This window comes from Spodoptera frugiperda, chromosome 25, assembly GCF_023101765.2.
Source record: "Spodoptera frugiperda isolate SF20-4 chromosome 25, AGI-APGP_CSIRO_Sfru_2.0, whole genome shotgun sequence".
In the NCBI taxonomy this organism is placed as follows: Eukaryota; Metazoa; Arthropoda; class Insecta; order Lepidoptera; family Noctuidae; genus Spodoptera; species Spodoptera frugiperda.
Genome location: NC_064236.1, coordinates 62,521 through 85,526, shown reverse-complemented (window position 1 = coordinate 85,526; position 23,006 = coordinate 62,521). Strand labels below are relative to the sequence as shown.

Below are 23,006 nucleotides of genomic sequence, written 5' to 3'. Positions count from 1 at the left end.
TGGTAAAACTGGTGAAAAAACCTCATCAACTGGGTAAATCCCTTAGCCACAAGCCTGGCTCTATAATGCATTTCACCTTTACTGTTAACTTTCTTTTCCCGCACAATTTAATATATCACTTTCAGCAATTGGTTCACCTGTCATTTCCGCACACATGTTCGCATAACCTTTGTAGTCTGTTTTGCATCTCACACGTTTTCTGGCGTAGATGAATCACGCTGCATGAAGACAAGATCCATCTCCTCTGGTGATAAGGTATCTGAGTAGCTGGTATCAGTGTCGCTCGATGAATTCCCTGGTATAAAAATCTCATCCTTCTGGCTTACACTGGTATCTTGCTCTTCTCTCTTCTTCAGGTGGCCTATCTTCATTGTTGCTGAACTGTCATCTATGTTTTCCATGACAACAACATACCTGGCTATAATGATATTTCGTGCTACTGGATCATACAAAAGATAGTCCTTGATATTTTCACAATATCCAACTAGGAATTTCTTCTTTGCTTTTTTATCCCATTTATTCATTTTTCTTTTTTACTGGACTGCCAAATATTTGCAACTTTGGCTTTCTGCCCGTCCATAATTAATAAGGAGTTGTATTCTCTTTAATACTACTTTTAATTTAATACTTGCTGTTGACTGTGTTTACAGACTCTGCCCATAGACATTTCTCAAACTGAGCATCGAATAGGAAACAACGAGTTTTCTCAACTCAATCTGTTGTACCTTTCACTTACTCCATATTGCTCTGGTGTATAACTGTTTCTTTCTGATGAACTATACCACATTTCCTCAAATAATTTTCCATCTCAGAAAATAGGCTGTGTACATCCTGCTAAAGTCATCTATAAACAATAGGTAATATCTGGCTTTACCTAGTGACATTTGCTTACACTTTGAGGGAATGGTAACCTAGTTTGTTTCCTTTCGCAACAAACTGTGCAACTGGCTTTGTTAGAGCCGCACTTCTCATCAAAACTCACACCGAAACGTCTATGCCAAGTATTATTCAATACTTTTACTGCAGCTGTCAACACTTACTCACTCTTCACAGTCTTAATCTGTATCACCATTCTCCAGTTTTAGCTCGCCTATACAATCATTCTGTGAGTTATAAATCAAACAACCATGTTGAATAAATTCATATTCTACTCACTGATAGTAAATTCCTGGTGAGGTTAGACACATGTTACAAAACATTGTTTAATCTGTAAGAGTCTCCTGAGCATTTATCAATCTCCTTAATCTTGAGTTGATTGCAAACATTCTGACAAAAAATTCTTGTTGGAAACCATATGCGATGAATGCACCTTCCGACTTAACTGCAAAACTCATATCCAACACTTTTGTCTTTATAGCGTCCTGAACCACGGATGCCTCACAAACTTCTCCAGTAATCCAACTAACATGAGCGATCCCATCCATTGGTCGTTAATTTCAAAACCAGTTCCTTTCAGTTTCTGTGCCGTTTCAAATAGCTGGCTAACATAGCTGGTCAGTTTAAAATGTCGACTAATTACTTAGTAAACATACCGAAGTTAAAAGTTCGTGAAAATATAATTTTATTTCGTATCTGGGCCCATAACCTAATAAAACGCTATAAATGGTTTGCAATCAACTGACGTTTTTTAATAAACAATATACAAGGAGTTTTACTTGTCACATAACGAGTTTAACAATTGATAGGTCTACATACATATTATATTATTTTGTTACATATATTTAACAAAAATTAAACAAATTTATCGAACAAACAGGACTAGCGGCGCCCCGTAATCATCACGACATCAACATAATCATCATCACTCACATGCCCAGATATCCCACATCTGTTCCATACTAAGTATCAAATACATTTCCCTCTCAATAGGCTCACCCGTGAGATCAACTCTTACAAAATCCGCCCCAGATGTTGACATAGTATATTGTGACTCCATGAAAGTCTTTTATTCAATAAAATAATAAAAATAAAATAGAGGATATAAGTAAAACGCGAAATAAACATTTATAAGCAACATTTATTTGGTTAATATTAAAAAAAACTTACACAATAAATATTAAATGGTAGGGGGGGTAGGTGTAGAAAATTATTAAACATTAATTATAATTATTATGAATTAGTTTATGTTTCAGTGTCTAGATAGAACTACATTATTATACTTCATATACAGACACAGCCCAAAGAGGATCAAATATAAGTAAAGACATACAAAATTTGAGCTTACAAAATAATTAGTCATCAAGGGTCATTGACACAAATCCATATTTATATTGTAGGTAAACCGCCCACAATATAAATACACGTTTCATAAAATATGCAATAGCTATACTGGTTGTAAATTGTGACCAAAATATCTACTTCAAGTAGGTATGGTAGGTATACGTTAACATGTAATTAGGTAGTAAATGTACTTATATTTTGCTACTTTACTGGTATTTTATACCTAAAGGTATTCCTAAACATATCTTTGTAATAAGTAATCAATACTGGATTCTCTGAATCATTCAAAACTATCCTAGCACCAACTAAGTAATTGCTTCGGCTTGAATGAGGTGAAACTGTATTCAAATTATCTACCTATAAGTACTTTTCACTATTATTAATATAAATATGTAATATTGAATTAAATACTTAATTTTGATATACATTGACAACACGACATCTATAACTTGAAATGCAGACAAGTGTTTCTTGTGTATTTACACACGAACAGACGCGGCGAACTATGCCAGAACGAGGGTTGCAGACGGTTGTACATTGCGATCTCTTGTACCTTCTGGCATGTTTGTCTTCAAATTTATGACCTTGTCACGGCTTCTAGTGCCAGTAAGACATGCACCGACAGTGGCGACATCTACAGTTACTTCTTAAAAGTAGCCTTCATTGCTTTATGTGTCGACGACCTACTACAGGTATGTTTGGTTTTTGGTCGATGATTTTAGTCCAAGAACCAATCAATAGATCTATTAATATCAATTACCGAATAATAAATGCAAATATTTTTCTATTACACATCGTAGACAAGGTTGCTGGTTAAATTGTTTTAAAACTTGATTTTGGCCTGAAGTTCTGCCATGAGTGTAGCTGATTTGAATACTTGCTCCCTCTCCACGTCGGTGAGAGGCTGGCGTATGACGTCGAGGACACCGTTGCGGCCGAGCACGCACGGCAGCGACAGGAACACGTTGTCGGTGATGCCGTGCTCGCCCTGGAAGGAAGCAGGATGGAACCTCAGCAGTCGTAAGGAAACTCAATACAAAGTCGGTAGGTACAGGTACAATTACTTTTTACAGCTTCAGGCAAGTTGCCAATAAATGAATTGCTTTAAAATAAGAATATTGTTGCGTCGTAATAACAAACAACTTTCTTTGATTTGAGGCCATTCCCATATATTTGAAAACTCGTTCATTCTCTGACATCTTAATTTATTTTAGGAAATATTTTCATCTCATTTAAGCGCTTAAATTCACATATTTGTGTTCAGGTAAGTTCAATGTCCTATTTGTGTTTGTGTTGCAATTTCACAGAATTTTAATAATGCTACTGGTGGAAAATGGGAACAGGGCCCGACGTGCAACTACACTCACAACTCCTTGGAAGCAGGATCTACTGTAGACATGTAGCACGAACACACCGAGACAATAAACCCTCGATGCATCCACTAAATATTGTAACCAACTTGGGAACCTTCATCGAGAGCTGAGGTTCGGCGACAGTCTAGTACACAGAGTACACTACCTGCACACAAGTAGTCACAGCGTGCACGCTGGCTGCGTTGGTGAGGATGGCCTTCACCAGCTGCGTGAGGGACAGCCCGATAGCCCAGGAGGTGTAGCCCTTCAGCTTGATGACTTCGTACGCACTCTGCACCACCTGGGTGTGTGTCTCCTTCCAATTCTCCTCATCAGAGTCCAAGCCAATGTTCTTGTTGAGATCCCGGAGACGCACGCCTGCGATGTTCACACTTGACCAGACCGGTACTGTGGAGAGAGTATTCGTTAATTAAATATGTCCCTGCCGCCATAGTAACAGATTTGAAGGTTTGCTTGCTACATGATTATCATTGGACCAAGAGCAGGCGTATATGCAGGGTGGAGGTGTATTCAGCCGTCCATACTACTCGTGTTGTGTGGCATGCTAGGAGGTGGAACTCTTTCTTTAGTTACACCGTCCTATGTGGGCTCGTTTTAAGATATTTGCGAGTGTGAACTGAAAGTTGGCACTACCGGTTTTTTTATAAATTGTGCCTGGCACACAGGAGCCCCTTCCCCATAAGATTTTCACTTTTAAAAATATAACATAGAGTGTGAGTGTGGAACTGTGTGCAGTGTATGTGCTTCAGGGAGTACGAGAGGGGGCTTTATGAATATCGAAGTGCGTACCACTACTGTCACCGTGCTCCCCAATTATATACGCATGGCAGGACGTAGGCGCTATGTTCAGTTTCTGCGAGAGCAGATAGCGGAACCTGGCGGAGTCGAGGTTCGTTCCCGAGCCGATCACACGGTGCTTGGGCAGGCCACTGATCTTCCAGGTCACGTAGGTCAGGACATCCACTGGGTTGCTGGCGATTAAGAGGATCGCGTTGGGACTGTATTTCAGCAGCTGCGGGGGAGATAACATGGTTGGTTAGTAAACAATACCTACTTTTTAATTTAATGTGTATGTTCCGGGACTCTCTATTTCTTAAACTACTGAACTTATTGCAGTGAAATTCCGTGAAACGATAGTTTTAAACCGAAGAAAGGACGTTTGATAGTTTTATCCCAGAAATGTTACGGGAACGGGAACTACGCGTAACAATAAACCACTGTCTGAGCTGTTTGATTATTTATATTTCGGTACAACAATGGTTCGCGAGCTAGGAAACGACGCGGAATAGTTTTTATGTCTGAAAACTCACGGGAACGGCTCTGTACGGGAAAACCCCAGTGGGATTGTTTAGTTTTGGAACCACTAAAATGGATTGATTTCACAATAAATATTATAACTTAGGAGCTGAATCGATTCTGACATTTGTTACAGCCGTAGAATATTCGTGGGAAAATACTATTTAATTTAAAATCGGTATTTGGGTAGCCAAGCGGGTATTTTCTTCAGCAATTCTATTGGCTAATTATAGTGCGTACAGCGGGAGTGGTTCAGCAACAGTTGTACTTACTTTGGGTACGATCCCCTTGAGCACCTCGACGTTCCTCTGCACCAGGTTGCGCCTGTCCTCGCCCTCCAGCTGCCGCACGCCGGCCGCGATCACGCAGATCTGCGAGTCCGCCGTGATCGAGTAGTCTGTACATTACTTTATACATTAATTTTATTCTTTCTAATTATATTTGTACCGTATTGTGTAAAACCCGCAAAACTGGTAAGAAAGATGAAAGTTCGCTGACCGGACACAGTGAGTTTTGTTTGTCGAGAAGTAAATCGAGTTACAGGTGACAATGGTAGCGGTGTCGTTGCCAAAAAGAAACGCACAAGAAAGAGGGGAGACCGATTTGTCTCCTTAAAAACATCCACCCGCATATATACTCCAGTTCATCCGTGATCATGGCGCTTGCAACAATGCCGAAATATCGGAAACTCACAAAAAGTAGTAAATGTGGTAAATATCCCGTTCTAAGTTCTAATGATATTACTAGTGGCCATGTCTGTTACTTGTGACTTACATGTGACTTATACATATATTTTCCTAATTCCCTTTTTATCATTTTGGTTTGTCTATTTATTCGCTAGCAAATCAGATGCAATTCCTATTTCAGTGAAATTGAAAAGATTTCATTGGACTTTCGGAAGTAACAACCTTTCCAGGATAACGTATGACCGACGAGGCCCAGTGACGACATTTCATAACTCAGTGTATAATGTGTTACACAATGACGTTGGCTCTTGGCACACACAACAATGGCGGCGGTTGGCCCACTGGTACCTGGCGGGCCGCTCCGCGTCACTGGTTCGATTCTTGCACGGAAACGACATTACTATTTTGCTAGTGGCCACGAATAACGGTTCAGGCCCATTTGTGGGCTTTACTTGCGAGTAGACGTAGGTACGATGTACGATGCATACATTACACTAGGTGAGTGACAGAGTGAGTTAGGGGAGTGTCAATAGGGAATAATGTTATTTGTGGTGGTGTTTTTGGAAGGTAACCTTCAACATGTGCTTAAGTGCTTAACTTTTGAGAATCAGCACCTATAAGGCTAAGGACTCACGAAGTGGTTTCCTCCTGCGCCCACTAGCGGAATGGAATTTTATTTTTAAAACTCACGAAACTGCAGTTTTATGTTGCTGCCGCGGTTGCGATTATCGCTCGCAAACTTTGCGGTAAGACGAGCGGTTGCAAGCAAACGGCCAGTTGCGCTCCAGATCGCCATGGACACACACACACACACAAACGAGCTGTAGCGTTATAGGTAGGTTCTTACTACACAGATAAATTAGAAAAGAAGGTCTAAATGGTTCTGGGCGCATCCACTGATTACGGCAAGATATCGTTATGGATTATTTGTTAATACCATTAATGATTAGGTAAAGGACATCTGAGCGGTCGCCCGCTAACCGATTGCAGATCGCGCGGTTGCCTCCGCCGCGGCTGCGCACCCGCAGCCCGCGCCTGCTTGTACAGCGCCCGCTTTACCATTGCAGATACAACGACTCTTATCTGTCTGCCCCTATCTTGTCATGTAGGTAAGCTGATTGCTATTCCGAGCCGGATTTGATTCGTACTAATGAATTTGTTGAATTATCCACGACATGGGAGAAAATTCTAGTGTAGGCCAAAATATATGGTTCCAGTTATGTTACCTGTGCCAGCCTTAATGTTGGCGTTGAATAAGAAGGCGGATCCGTGCTGCAAGTCCATCATTTCTCCTTTCAACTTGTCTTCATTCGTGTCCACCATCACGATGTTATTTGTCACACCCTGTAAAGCCACACCATGATTAAATATACTGTATAAAATATTACCTTGAGGCGCGCAACTTAAAGTCTACAATCGCTTGACAAGTTTTACATGTTTACTTGGCTCAGATAGCTATTTAAGAAACGAAAAATGATTAGCCATGGCAGAGCAAACATGTGGACCTTCGCTTGAACATGTCCAACCAGCTCACTGATTCAAACTCATGAAAATTGCGTAAGAGTGAGCCGCGCAGGGCTACCGGGACTCCGGCTCGAAGCTGTAGTAGCCGGAGCCCCGGTAGCCCGCTACTTTATGCAGCCCGTTGCTCCAGGGAATAAACCCGTGGTCGTTAAGGGTCAGAGCCCATTCGTCCCCCAACATAAAAAGTTGTATGCCCATTGGTCTCCTGGTAGGGGACTAATTAATATTTTAATTAAAACTAATGTAGCAATGAGGTTTCATCACATGCACCTGGCAGGCTAGATGTTGACACACACTGGCAGGCTGCGTTGTGACACGGGAGAAGAATTGAACGTTTTGAATTTGACTAGGTTGTCAATGATGAGAAAATTTTACATTATTTGACTGTACATTTTATTGTCAGAAGAATTTTAGCTTTCGTGTAAGACACAACACATGCTAAATTGGCGCCCAGCTAGTAGGGCCGACCATGCCCCGAACTAGGCTACGGAGGCAGACGACGGCAGACGACGAAGCTACGGAGCAGAGTCCTGTACGGGCCCCCGAACTTGTCACAGCGCCTCGTCTGACCGTGCCGGCATAATGCAGGCGGATACGACTAGGTGCCCAATAGAGACGCTGCGGTCGTTGCGCCGACGAAACGCGGTCGAAACGCCGGCGCCTCATGGCAGTCACCATCGTCACCGTCGCTGAACATCACTACGAGTTCGTCCGGGAACTTCGCCAAGTGTACCGCGGGGTTCACCGGACTTCTCAAGAAGAGTTCGTCCTGGAACTTCGCCAAGTGTACCGCGGGGTTCACCGGACTTCTCAAGAAGAGTTCGTCCTGGAACTTCGCCAAGTGTACCGCGGGGTTCACCGGACTTCTCAAGAAGAGTTCGTCCTGGAACTTCGCCAAGTGTACCGCGGGGTTCACCGGACTTCTCAAGAAGAGTTCGTCCTGGAACTTCGCCAAGTGTACCGCGGGGTTCACCGGACTTCTCAAGAAGAGTTCGTCCTGGAACTTCGCCAAGTGTACCGCGGGGTTCACCGGACTTCTCAAGAAGAGTTCGTCCTGGAACTTCGCCAAGTGTACCGCGGGGTTCACCGGACTTCTCAAGAAGAGTTCGTCCTGGAACTTCGCCAAGTGTACCGCGGGGTTCACCGGACTTCTCAAGAAGAGTTCGTCCTGGAACTTCGCCAAGTGTACCGCGAGGTTCACCGGTACTTCTCAAGAAGAGTTCGTCCTGGAACTTCGCCAAGTGTACCGCGGGGTTCACCGGACTTCTCAAGATGAGTTCGTCCTGGAACTTCGCAAAGTGTACCACGAGGTTCACCGGTACTTCTCAAAAACCGGAGGTACTAGAAGCCTTCATCGACGCGGTCCAGGTATACAAGGAGTGTGCTGTGCGGACGTGAGTGACGATCACGCGCTGCGGGGACTCCCGATGCTGTTAGAGGGCGATGCCACCGTGTGGTGGCGCGGCGCCCGCAACAACGTCGCCACCTGGAAGGACGCCGTGCTCCGACTTCGCTCCATGTTGACTCCGAGACTAAGATTCGGAAGTTGTTGGGCGGGTGCGGAGCCTCGATGGACTTCAGCTGTGTCCTCGTGCACTACCCGTACACAGACCCGTTTAGTGACAGCCAAGAATTCGACTTCTCATCACTGTCAGACGCCGAAGCCGGCATACAAGATATCACGTGAAATGTTCAGCTAGGAACAAAAAGACAAACGTGCAGAAGTGTTTGTGTGTAGATTTAGGTCTCTAATTGTAAACGAAACCTTTCGTACTCAGAACTGACAGTAGCAGTTATGCTTTAGGAGCGGCATTACTCCAGGGGGAGGGGACCGACGAGCGACCTATAGAGTACGCCAGTCGCCTCCTCACGTCGGCTGAAAGAAACGTAGGAGGGGTAGACCACGCAAGAACTAACCTGATCGCGGGGACGTTCGCTCAGGTTAGAGGGGGAGACTGTAGCAATGAGGTTTCATCACATGCACCTGGCAGGCTAGATGTTGACACACACTGGCAGGCTGCGTTGTGACACGGGAGAAGAATTGAACGTTTTGAATTTGACTAGGTTGTCAATGATGAGAAAATTTTACATTATTTGACTGTACATTTTATTGTCAGAAGAATTTTAGCTTTCGTGTAAGACACAACACATGCTAAACTAATTAATATTTTAATTAAAAATATTATTTTAAGATACCCATTCGTCCCCTCTAATATATATACAATATAAGTTAAAGATTCGGCACCTGTTCAGATGCCTATTGGTACCCTGAGATAAAATTACCTATATTTTACATAAGAAACGGTTAACTTAGTACACTTGTGAACAGTTTATTAACGGAATTAATTTAATATTATTATCATAACAGATATGATAATAATATATAACCTTTTTTTGGTGACGGGGGGAAACCTTCAAAAGGCGCCTAGCTTTTTGGGGATAAAAGACTAGGGAGTGTGGGATTTTTACCTCACTAAAACCACCCCGGTGGCCACCCTCAACACCTGTAAGGGGCACCGGGTCCTCTTAATAGACCTGCTCCGGAGCCCCACGGTGCAACGCCTGTTACGGCACTTCCCTGGGGAGACGTGTGTTTCCCATGAGCCTTGCTGTGCAAGTTGCACGGCAGCACGTGACCACTGTGCCACCGTCTTCCCTGAGGTCACTGGGTGGGCGCATAGAGTCCCCACTCTATGCGCCCGTGACCCCAAAGGACAGCTTGCAGTTGATACAAACGGAATTTCGGCGTATTAGGCGTCAAGGCGGTTGCCTCCTCGACGCCTTCTACAAACAGGGTCGGCCCTCTCGCGATCCCGCACAGCAGCCTCCTTTTGGGACATTACAGTCTCACAAAAGGAAGCCACTTCCCTCCAATTTTCTGTCTCTGCCAACATAGCCTTAACTACTGCTGACAGAGACAAATCTCGCCCGAAATAATATATAACCTGTCGATAGGCTTACGATGTAAAATTGTCTCACTACGAATGGCTTGTTAAAATAACGGGTTACGAATAGATAAGGTGTTTAAAATTGGTAAGTACTTACTCTCCAGAAAAAATAAATATTCTTCAGGGGACGAAAGGGCTCTGACCCGTCGTTAATTCGACTTCCCTTTTCTATCCAACCTCAAAGATAAGTGGATACGTCACTCTGTGATACAGAAACCAGGTACTAGAAATATCACAATCACTGTTTATTGAATAATAATACCGTGCCAGCGAACCATAGCGCCGCACTTCCATAAACAAATACAATAAGTAGACGGCGACGAAACCAATCAGATATAATAACAATTGCGCCCTCTATCTAGATAATGGTCAACTATTGCTGTAATCAACTAGCTTTTACCCGCAGACTAAAAAATGTAGCCTGCGCGTGCCATTTACCAGATTCACATGAAACATGGTAAAACATAAACCATTCCAAGATAGATAAACCATTGCAAGATGTTACATTAACTCGCTGCTGCCAGCTGCTTCACCCGCATATAATAATGTAATCCGATCCATTTTACAGTATTGAACTAACAAAAACTCCGACACAGCTTTTGGGGGAACACCTTTATTTTACCATAAAAAATAATAATTTGAAGGTCGGGGTCTGAGGTCAAAATTTCATATCTTTTGAGTCATTCTCAAAAACCGTAAGTTTTATCGAAATATACCTCAAACCTAATTTCTAGATCTCAAAATATCTACAAAAATGGTCTTAATTTTTTTGCTGTGAGTATCCTGTTCCGAAGATATCGAAGAGATGTATCTGTGCATATCTATTTTGACAAAAGTCTCCATCGATCTCATTTGTTGCAGCGAAACTTATTTTAGATCAAAGGTTCAAAAATGAATTTTCCCTAAAATGGTAAGGCTATGAAAAAGGTAGTATAGCCAGTTCAAAACCAATATACTTAATTAGGTAGGTAACTATCGATCTACTTAATAAAACAACTCAATAAATGCCTGTACATACACTGTGTGAGAAACTTTTTTAAAAGTATAAAGGTAACTTTTGTGGACAATTATAAGATGTAGCTAATTTTATGATAAAACTTACCAATTTTGAGAATATCTAATTTAAAAAGCTTATAATGTTTGATCTTGGTACCAACGTAACTTGTAACGAACTCATGGGATCTACGGTGAACCAATGAGGGCTACCAACATTACGCAATATTCGCATTAAACATTGCGAAGATGAACGGCAAAAATTGTGCGATCGTGTGCGATCGTGTTCATCGTGTGCGAATGGTGCGGCCATTGCGGCGAAACATCGTTATAAACGGTATAAACCTCATTGTTGGAGCCATACCGTATCGTACCTTGTTCATTTTATTTACTTACGAACAGTATTGGTCACGTCTGTCAATGGTAAGGGAATGTACATTCTCTTCGAATTAATATTCGGGTAAAATAGAAAAAACTCTACGAAATACCTACTGTTATAGTACTTACTACTGTTTTTTTTTTATGTTAAATGGGCCGACGACGTTTGGCCGCTATCTCGCCTGATGTTTTGCCTTACTTTCACAAAATGCTCGATGGGCCTGTAGAGACCATAATACATGGTAGCTACAGTTGCATCTATATAGGCTGGGTCAACAATATGATGTCACAATTATTCTGTCATTGAAGTATACCTACCTCAAATAGTTTAACTTGCGTCTATTTAAAAGTTCAAAATACGTAAAGAAATATAAGTAAATAACTGCAACGCTAACCTAAATCAAAATCCTAAATGAACCTCTAATCAAAATAATAAAACCACTACAGGTATTGCAAAACGGTGCAATAGAAATAGATTTGTAACATCATTATACATAGGTTCGTATTATTTCATATTTATGACAGGCGGTACACTTTACGCCAATTTGCGTTGTATTGGTAACGCCATCAGGTGCAATAATGGCCAATCACAATAACTGTACAGTCTGCCGGTGGTGCCGGCTGCTGCCACCAGCTACTGACCACTGCGACTGCTACCTGACACACGGGTGACATGGAGGCATACAGGGGCCCCGCAGTCGACGCTAATACGGGATACAATAGGAGCGAATCTTTGGCAATTTTAAGCCGATTGGACTGAGACTTTGCTACATAAAGTTCCTATGACGTAGGCATCTCCTAAGATTTTGATATAAAATCTCACGGAACGGGAAGTATGCGTTAAAATTCCGGGGCTCTACCGTCCGCACGACTCTCTAGCTATTTGATTGGAATGGATACAGCGATGGTAGAGGCCGGGGTAAGGATAGTTTGTATCTACTCGCCCGGCACTTTACCACAGACTGTACTACGCGTGTAACCCCTGTGTGGTTCGATGTGTGAATCGAGTCAGGTAACATTGTACTGCGTGCTGCGTGCTTATTACAGCTACTTATATTTTTGTATGGATATTAAAATTATATAATATTATATATTTTATATAATATTGGTGCGTGGAAGGGAAACACAGCACATGTGTACATACATATATATTTTATATAATATTATAATTGGAAAATAAGCGTACAGTAGTGCACACTGCACACTGCACACCTGCTTCTATTAAGTATGAACGTCTATTGTCTAGTGCACAAGTGGCTGGAGTAATATCGTGTCGGTATCCATGTAGCGTTCTTTTGACAAAGCTACGGCAACGTTTTAGGGTACCGTAGCCAAATGGCAAAAAACGGAACCCTTATAGATTCGTTATGTCTGTCTGTACGTCCGTATGTCACAGCCATTTATTTCCGCAACTGTTGGGCCTACATAGATGAAACTTTGTAGAACATAGTTGTGATGTATTCTGGTAACTGCTATTCGATTTTCGAATAAAAATTTATAAATTAAAGGTAAGGCTCCATTATTGTAACTGATATAAAGAATATTTAAAAAAAGACATTAAGGTTCCTGAAATAATTTTTCCTCAAAATCAATCGTTTGAAAGATAGACGTTTCCAAAGTGGATAAATTATTGCCCCCACCCCCCCTCTAACTGTTAAAATAAGAGAGTGAGAAAACTAAAAAAAAAATGCTGCAGATTTTAATGGAAACTTTCAACGAAAATTGGTTTGAACAAGATATCATTATGAGTTTTTAATAGAAAATACATTTTCCAAAAACGCAAATATAATTTTGTCGTTCATACGAACACTATGTAAAACCAAGTTATTTTACAACTTTTATATAACGTCATCAACTTGCTGCTACGGAACCATTCATGGGCGAGTCCGACTCGCACTTGGCCGGTTTTTTGTTCACTGGTACGAAGCAATTTTCCGAAAGTTATTCAGAAAGTTGCATATAGAAGTAAATGTTGGACTGCACACATGTCTGCTTGTATAGCCGTGTGACCGTGGAACCGCGGGTACACACAAAATGGTGATATTATTTGTACACAGATTAACAGCATGCTCTGTCAGTAATCGGTCGGGGTGTGTCGCCGTCATTTGTATAATCAGTTTCCGAGTAGTCGCCGATAAGATTAGAGAGACAGCCCAATCACGCCGCGAATGAGTGGAGTACAATACGCGAGCTGTGAGCTGGCTATTGTGACAGTGTGCCCCCTTCTCTAATAAAAGTACCCTACCTACATAATGTGCCTACTTAGTCGCTAAAAATCGACTGAAAACACACACCGTGCAAGTTAACAAGTCGATGGTCAAATCCTAGTACAAACCTGTGCATGAAAAGACAAAATGTTAATTTTAGGGTACACTTTGTAATAAAGGTGATATTATATATGTACCACGAAGTTATAGGTAACTGGGTGGAAACATTGGTTTAAGTTAAATTACGTTACAATGTTAAGTTAAGTTACAATGTTCGCAGTGGCAAAAGTGGTATTAGATTTCAGTGGCTGAAGCAGTTCGCTGTCTAAAGACTGGTAGGCGTCTGTTCGACCTAACCACGGGTGCCGGGACTACGGGTGCCGGGACTACGGGTGCCGGGACTAGGAACGGGGTTGTTTCTAGTCAGTAAGAGTTTGGCACTCCCTCTCGCCTCACTGCATGTGGAAACAGTAGCTGAATATTTTTTCCCCCTCAAAAAGAGAAAAAATGCCTATACACTTTGAAGGGGTCCCGACCATATTCCTAAGCAAATATTGAACTGGAACCCCCATGGGAAAAGGAAGCATGGCCGCCCTCGAGTAATCTGGTGGCGTATAGTGAAGGCAGAAGCGGAGAGTTTCGGAATCACGCGGAGGTGAAGCGGGATCGAGAGAGGGAACCTCTGTGGCCGCTCCCTGTGCCATCCAGGGGACACGAGACTGGGAGTACCCTGGGAGATGGATGGAGACATCTGAATATAATATATTACTATTGGTTGTGTAAATCATTATAATTATCATACATCACAAATATACAAATCCATCTATAATGACATCGGAGGGAGTTGACAAAACCTTTGTACTAAGTAACAGAAACGGATTTAATGCTTTAATCATTGATAGCTTTATCATATCTACCGTCGATACTTGCTGCACTTTATTGAACAACCAAACGTTACGTCATCATGCACATGACTTGATCACTCTTTATACTGCCCGAATGGGTAGCAGATACAAGATACAAGTACCTTGTCACAAAGAGTCACCTCCACGCTACCCACCCGCAGGTAGATGCTAGCTACTACTTGTTAGTGATGTAACCAATATTTGCATTCGCATCCGCGAATATTTGCACATTTTTGACATTCGCATTCGCAATTTTAAATAAGAACGTCATAAAATAAATAAATGTTTCCGTTACAGAAAGGTATATACTTAGGTATTCGTCAATCAATAGAGGAATATGTAGATGGTAATATCTGTTATATGTATCACAAAACCTTATTTTCTGGTGAAACTATCTTGCAATTGTAATACTGTAATTGTTGGTGATCATCATTTAATAAAGTGAATTCATTAGAAATTAAAAAAAATATATATAATTTAAGATATGCGCAGTAAATCTTACTTACTTAAACCTTTTTTTCTTATAAGTAAGTACGGCAATTTTGATAGTTCTAAACAGGCTCACTAGATGGCTCACTAGATGGGAGCAAAATTATGAAGGCATGTATATTAATTCCTACATCACTTGTTTAGTTGAAGGCCAATCCTGCCGCGGCCCGGTAGTTGCAGTCGTCAGCAGGGCCGGATTAGCAATGTAGCAGGAGACAGCAAATGCTACAGGCCCCGCGCCCTATGGGGGCCCCGCGTCTGTGCCCAAATCAACAAAAACCGTCTTCAAAAACCATAAACCAAAAATATAAATTTAATAACAAAAACATATCTTTTATTAATTGTATTGCCTACCAACGGATAGTGTAGAACTTTATGAAATTGTCAGGGTACACATTATATGTGCTTACAATTTGAGGGGCTCATCGTCTGATGCTCACCACGTAACTGATTTGAAACTAAACCCTACCGAACAAAAAAAATAATCATGCTAATTCATCCAGAAATACTTAAACAATCGATCTACATACAAATCTACGAAGTATTGTGAAAATGACAACGTAACACAAGAGCCCCATTTTCGCATTTGCCACGGGCCCCGCGTCGCCTCCATCTGGCACTGGTCGTCAGTATTTATGTTCGGCTCATCAACAGTCGGCCACATTAATAGCTCGCTGGTCCAGGAGCCAGCACTCTGCACCGAGTGACCGCACTCTTTTAATTCGTATTGCATTGTATCACTCTGACAACTACTGATCTACATCTACTCGATATTTTGGTATCGGGATATCGATACACTATGTTGGTTTAGCTACCTAGGTATACCGTATGGGAAACCATACATTTGGTAGCAAAAAATATTTAAAAACATATAATATAAAAACATAAAATGACATGTGGTCTATTGTCACTGACAATAGCTATGCGTTGCTTAAAACAGCTAGCAGGCTTAGCCTTAGCTGTGCGTTCATTTTAAAGGACGCATAGTACCAGCTGTCACTCAAGTATTGTTTATGAATTCTAACACATAAGTCACTGTAATTTAAAAACTGTAGGACCTAGAATTTTATATTTTTCTGATGGATAGGACAGTTGGAACATTGCCTGTCATCTGGTGCCTATTGGACGTCGACTTCAGGGACACCCTGGGTATAGGTTTAATGTAAGCTAATGAGGCGTGCTCTACATGTACAATAGGTAGGTACCGGTATCCCGTACCTCTGGTTACGCGAAACTATCAAGTCTTCGAAAGGTTTTCAATTTTATTGCCACACTAGAAGGATGCCAATCTATCAACAAAGAAAACAAACGGAATAAAGGGCTGGCGTCCTGCGCACCTATGTGTAACAACTTTCTGTATCGAACCGTAGACACTAGACAGTCCATTCGCAATGGTAAAGTGTTGCATATCACATTGACGTCAATATGTGGTTGCTATCCGTATGATAATCTAAAAATATTGCAAAACATCTGTTCTGTCTAATGCGTTTCTTTGCACATAGCGTCATGACTCATACAGAGTTGCCTCAAGAGTTTTATTGAGAAACATCTAGAGACTAGACGAAACTCATCAATAAGACGTATTTTGGCAATTTTACATAAGCTGCAAGGACAAACGTTTAACAAAATGCTATTAAATAGCTGTTGTTGCTTCCAAGGCGGGTAGTGCTGGCGCAAGATCATTGTCATTTATAAACTAGTCTTTTACATCAGTCTTTACCTTGCTTTTACAGACCATTGTCGTCTACTAGTAACACATTGATAGAAAAAAAAACTATTTTAGATATCTACATACTGTTTTCTTAGGTATGTCATACGTAGAACAAATAGGAGTAGTATTTACCTTTGTTATTAGCAAACTGCAAATATAGTCGAGTGGCAAACACTTGGGAGTAGTAAGCCGGCGGCGCGGGAATTACACGCTTCCAATTAAAATAATTACTTGTAAGTTGACTATTGTCCAGACAAGTACACCACTCGATGCAGTTTAGATTAATTACAATTATTCGTCAAAGCTATGTATGATTAGCTATGTAATGTACGATTTTAGCTTTGTCAATTCTCAAAAAAATGGTATTTAGGATGACGTCATGATGATGATTAACTTATGTTACTACCAACACTAGGTACTGAAGCTATGTATGTTGTATGTACACATGTGCTGTGTTTCCCTTCCACGCACCTACTGCGTAGCGGCCCTGCATGAGTCACGGCCCACGGCCCGGGGAACACAGAGAGATCGGGCCAAATCAGCCAGTTGAACAAGGAGTTGGACGACTTGTTATACTCAAAAAAGCCGTGGTCGTAGCCCGATACGTCGGTCCCCGAGGTTGGGTCACCACAGAACTAGATCCTAATATTCACAGCGCCAGAGGTACACAGAAACGGATAGAGAGAGATTGTAAGTGAAAGTGTTGCTAGTGACCGAGCTAAGTGACCCTCGGCACTGAAGAACGCGAGGCAAGGAGGAGCTGCCCACCTCTTGGAGACATAAAAAAACGTAACATAACGAGTAAATACAAATTATAAATAAGGAAAACTAAGTATTATATAATTATTTGCTTAGTGACGAGTGTATGATATGTCTGTGATGTGGCTGATGCAATTCACCTTAATTGCCTCGAGTTACACGGCGTGTGCCACTCTTGTAGTTGTGGAGACTGTGTGTATCCCATCAGGGGTGGACAGAGGTACATACTTATTATGATTACAATTTACAACACTTCTCGTAAAGTCCCGCGAGCGACTCTTTGTATTTACATCGGGCATTAATCCAGAGCCCATGCCTAATGGCATTACCTGTACTCGACTTTAGAATTGACTGTTGACAGATTACTCGACTTACAAGAAGCCAGCCATTACTAGTCAGCCAATTAATTCCATTAAGATCAGAAAACTTCATTGTACACCATAAAACACAAATATTTTTATTAAGCAAAGGGCAAGCGAAGCTCTAACATTCAGTCAGTGATTTTATTATTTGTAGCGTTGGGAAATATAAACATCCACATTTTTGTACGGAAATATAGTGCAATACTATATAATATAGTTCAGTAGGTAACCGTACAGCAGCGGTCTCTCTAAATAATCATTTAAACTGCAATCTCCAACCTGTCTGCCAAGCGTGGAGATATCGAACTCTCCTCTTGTGTATACAGTACAGCCGTGGATGTCGTCTGCCGGGCGGCCGGCGATGTACGTTGTAACAAACATTCAGCAATTGGATCGCTTGGCGGAAAATGTACGTACAAACAACATACATGTGTCTATTTATATCGTATTTATTTATTGCCAGGCGAGGAAGGAACATGCGCATCCTGGCCTGTTGCTATATACATTTTACCTATTGTATTCTAATAATATGAATACGATTAAAACGAAAAACTTCTTCGGATCCAAAAAAGACCTCGCAATCAAACAACACTGGCCACTAACCTGCGTGAGGAGTGAGAAGACGGTGGCCATGCCGACCTGGCCGACCCCCACCACGGTCACCTTGTTGCCCGTGTCCACCACCTTCTCCTGGCGCGCCTGCAGCAGCTTGCCCACCGTCGCCATCTTGCCTAGCAATAAATTAATACGAGACGATATTATCAAATTTTTCTGTCGAGATCTTTTTAGGTTACTTATGAATACACTTTGAACTAGCCGCCTCATAGTTCGGCAGCAGATGTCAGTCTGCGAGCGGCGCCGGCGCGCGGCGCAGGCGCAGGCTACAGCGCCCGCGACCTTCGCAATTACGCTGTGTAACGATGAACATGGTGACGTCATCGTTTTTACGGCAAGTTTTTCCCCCAATGTATTTCCTCTTGAGATACAGACACCGTGCATCGCACATCGCACAGTTTATTGTATGCGTGGACAAAGCGGTGCAGTGCTTTGCACAATCTGCTCCAACTTGTACATTACTACATGGCCCCGGCGCGCGACGCTGCGGAGCTTGAGTGTCTCACGCGCTGGTTACGTCCGCCGGTCGACATCATCGTTTCATTGGTGACAATATGCAGCCCGCACACATACAGTGTGTAACCACCTCGGATCATCACAATTGTGGAATTAAAGTGGTTTCAAGGAAAAGGTTATATTGCATTACTTGCTTTTATGGAATGACTGCCCTTCCGGTTCAATAAACTTTACATATTTAGCTATACAGTGCAAAACGAAGGCGAAACAGTAGGTAGATTCAATGAAACGGTGCATTTGTGCATTCCCTGTCTAGTCTGCTGACTGACAGGTGCAAGGTGAACGTATCGACGCCGGCGCACGCTCCCACACTGCTCACACTTGCCGCAGTCTCAGTCAATACTTGGCGAGTTATATCTAGGAGGAAGCTAAACTGTTTCACAAATACACACAATTATAATATAATCCATAAACAGCCGCAGTCCCAGAGAGCACGTTCGATAAAAAGCATCAAGTTTTCCTGTTCCTAAATTTAGGTTTTCACGTACAATGGGCATGCAATAAAGTGGCTACTAATTACAAAATACACGTGTACCTCCGTAGATAATATAAACAACTATTAACTTGGAAAATTAAAGGCGCACCTCTGTAACCAGCGCCCATACTGTCCATAGAGGCTGCGTCGCCTGCTACCCGCGGGTCCGGGGCCTGACTGGTCGTAGCCATTGAGAGAGAGAGGCAATTGGTCACGGAAATCTTTCGGTGGCTTACGGTCTATAAACGCAGTCTCTTTAGAAAACTTTTATCTTCCGAGTGTAATAAGTTAAATAAATTATACATAATAATATGTATATACTTGTCTCATCAATTGATAGTTGACATTACATTGGTCAATTCAATCTACCCTAGTCAATAAAATGGAAGTGTCCGTTTGTAATAACCGCTGTTCTGTATGCATATGAATATTTACGTTACGTGTAGTATATTAGACGGTGTGTCAATAATCCGTGATAACTGTATGTAACTTGCGTACGTTTTATTACATTACGTATACCTAAATCTGTCCATCTGTTTGTTTTGTCTAATCTTTGATCTATGCCTGTACTAAGGAGTAACTTTAATTTTGGAAAAAATATTTTAGAAAAGCATAGAAACTCAAAGTCTTGCTGGAGTCATTATCCGCGAGCAAACTCGCGGACAACAGCTATTATATAAAAGTCAAATTCTTTTTCGTTTTTATATTTTGATTTGAAATAAGTTTGCACTATGTAGGTTACAAGGGTTAATTGTCTAGTAAAAATATTTTATTGAAATATCGAATTGGAAACTAAGGTACACGAGTAAGTAAGAATTTCTCTGATCAATGGTAGAGGGGTCAATGTCCTGGCGGAGGTCAAGTCAAGGTCGCAAACCAAGACAAAATCGATGTGTAATGTATAGGCGACAATACCAGGTGTATACCTACCTAAATGTACATACATATTATATATTGTATACTTGTAAATGTACATGTCTTGTCTTGACATTGCCTATACAATGTGACAGGGGTGGAACTTCTAACCCGTTAAGGAGGTTGAACGCCCAATTGAAAATATTGAAATATAGCAATTTTTTTGGTAAAATTAATTCAGAAATGTTTTTTTTTTCTCACCAAAACATTATCAAACATATGAAAAAAGTAATGAATTAGTTAGCCAAGGTTATATTAGCTACCGTTTTGTTATTTTTGTTGTCATACAACCTTTGATATCACATAAAGTAAAAAAAATATTAAAATAGCATATTATTTTTTTATTCGATAAAATTAGATGTAGTACTCAGCCTTAACGGGTTAGAAGTCCTACCCCTATCACATTGTATATAAACTTTTTTTTAAACAAATGTTGAAGAGTTTGTTTCTAGAACGCGATAATCTCTGCAACCACTGATTCATTTATCCGAGAAGGCTAACCTTAAACATCACGCTACGATTAATAGGAGCCGAGCAGTGGGTGAAACTGCACCGGAATACCTAAGTTTACTTATTATTCTGTGGCCTAAGTAGCTAGTATAATACTTAACTTATAAAGCTGAAAGACGACCTTGTATATACATAAATGGGTCACAAGGAGCCACTGGATGCGGGTCGCTTCCAACCTGCTGACGTGGCCATCCGAGAGGCCAACACTTGGTCAGCAGTGCAGCAGCAGTCTTGTGGCAAGTTACACGGGGGGGGGGGGGCAGGAACACTACACGCTTCATTTGCTCACTCATTTAACAGTTGGCACATTTATTCATTTATTACATTAAGAACGGCCGAAGCGGCTCTAATGGAGCACGGTTATACCAAAGAGAACTAGCGGCTCTCTGGTAAAGAGGTCCTCATAATCTGCCATCGCAGCGAGCTGCCTCGGGCGGTTGAAGTTTGGTGCGGTGTATCGCCGTGCCTGCGTGATCCTATCCACGATGCAGGCACGGTCATGAGTGAATGAGTGTTACCCATTATTAGGCCTCATTACTCTACCACCCTACTTACGCTTCCACTAGGGTATGTCAGGTCCTAGACCATTATTATATCAATGAGCATTTTACAATCTGTGATAGTTCATTATTTTCAACTAAGTAGCAATCTCGCAGGACCGTTTATCTACTTAGTTTCGTTTGTAGAGTCACACTTAGCACATTACAGAGGTCGGCGTGAAACCGCGGGGCTCTCGTCAGTAACTAAAGGTACACAAACTTGGTTACTTACATTATAAACTAATTTACAATCATTATTGTCAAAACAAGTACGAGTCGAAGCTTCTGCTTTCGTACCATTTGTTGTAATTTATTCGAGCAACCAACAGCATCGCCCCCGTCCCCCTTGGTCTAACACTATACGTACCAAACTAAGAACTATATCCCAAGTTATTCAATGTTAAGTCTGATTTTTTAAGATGTCGCTAAGATTGAATAAGACGTCCCACCGCCGTGTATACAGTACGTGTGCGTGGCATTACTTAATGTGAAACATTACTACACTAGTATATTATGGAGCACTTTCTTTAGTTCAGTTGTCCACTTGTCCAGGAAAATATTGAACCTATCTAACCACTAGCCTTTACGTGTAACTAGTTCAAGGATTCTAGTCATCATTTCTCTGCAATTATTGATCAGTATGCAGGCGAAGCACCTGTACAATACAATACAATCGTATATTGTGAAAGATAGATTGGGTACTTCTATATACTAATTATTGCAACTAATGCAATCATTAGTTTTCCTTAAATGCATGGGACGTGTAAGGAAAATTATTTAACGACTTGTTTTTATTTTTATAGTGAAGGTTAATCACCTTGAGTGTATTGGTGCATAAGGAAAGCTATTTATGTTCAAAATAATGATGCTTCACAAATTAAAAGTGCAACCTGCATCGCCCGCCAATGCCTGCCACACTTTATAATTGTGCAAACACCATAAACTCACCGTCGCCGTTCTCGAGGCTGTGGTTGTTGCAATTATTCTCCGCCATCTTCGGAATTCTCGACGAGGTACAACAAAACTGTTTAAATTATCGATACACAAACTTATCTTTCACGTAGATAAAAGCGATCTACGAAAACGTAAATAAAAGACGCGACTTCACTCTTCCACTGTCAACGATTGACTGAAGGAATCAAGGAACTGAATGAGCGCACCGCACCGGTCCACTTTTATCGCGCGCGACCGAACCAGTGAATGGTTGAACGAACGATTCAACACTTGCCAGCCGCAGCGCAGATTGTGTGCGCGCGAAAAAGTAGGGTGCGTCCGTTACGCGTAAGTTGTTTGCACCAGAAGCGTGGTGGGTTACACTCAAGGTCAAAGAGGACGCAGGAGGAAGGTCAAAACCAAATAACAACGAGAACAATGTACAATTTGTAACCAACAAGAGTTGTTACAGAGTTGTACAGGAAACAACAAAGTTTACAATTCAAATTAACTTTCGATTTCTTTTGATAACAATGACAAAGGAAAATAGAGACAACATCCCCAGTGACGTCCCGAGCGAGAAATATTTGAAATAGTTTGACCAACCGATGCTCTTGGCATGGCATGCGGACATAAACTCTTCTGCGACACG

General features: G+C 41.5%; 1 protein-coding gene across 2 annotated transcripts; it reads right to left on the bottom strand.

Moving 5' to 3' along the window:
* Positions 1-1,997: 1,997 nt before the first annotated feature.
* On the bottom strand, positions 1,998-22,569 carry LOC118272480 (L-lactate dehydrogenase). Of its 2 annotated transcripts, XM_035589058.2 has the most exons (7): positions 22,370-22,569; positions 18,455-18,582; positions 6,802-6,919; positions 5,162-5,286; positions 4,383-4,605; positions 3,739-3,980; positions 1,998-3,208 (listed from the first exon to the last, which is right to left on the bottom strand). In XM_035589058.2, the coding sequence occupies exons 1-7, from the start codon at positions 22,413-22,415 to the stop codon at positions 3,044-3,046; spliced, it is 1,047 nt and encodes a 348-aa protein (XP_035444951.2). In that variant the 5' UTR covers positions 22,416-22,569; the 3' UTR covers positions 1,998-3,043. The 2 variants fall into 2 exon arrangements, with proteins under 2 accessions (XP_035444951.2, XP_035445034.1); XM_035589141.2 differs by lacking the exon at positions 18,455-18,582 and having other exon boundaries at positions 22,370-22,556.
* Positions 22,570-23,006: the final 437 nt, after the last annotated feature.

What these genes read in the sequence shown, in the direction of transcription:
- LOC118272480 (XM_035589058.2), bottom strand. Translation starts at nt 22,415, where the DNA reads ATGGCGGAGAATAATTGCAACAACCACAGCCTCGAGAACGGCGACG. An exon ending in TCTTCTCACTCCTCACGCAG is followed by an intron (nt 6,920 to 18,454) that starts GTTAGTGGCCAG and finishes GTGGCTTTACAG; the next exon opens with GGTGTGACAAATAACATCGT. An exon ending in GGAGCACGGTGACAGTAGTG is followed by an intron (nt 3,981 to 4,382) that starts GTACGCACTTCG and finishes CTCTCTCCACAG; the next exon opens with TACCGGTCTGGTCAAGTGTG.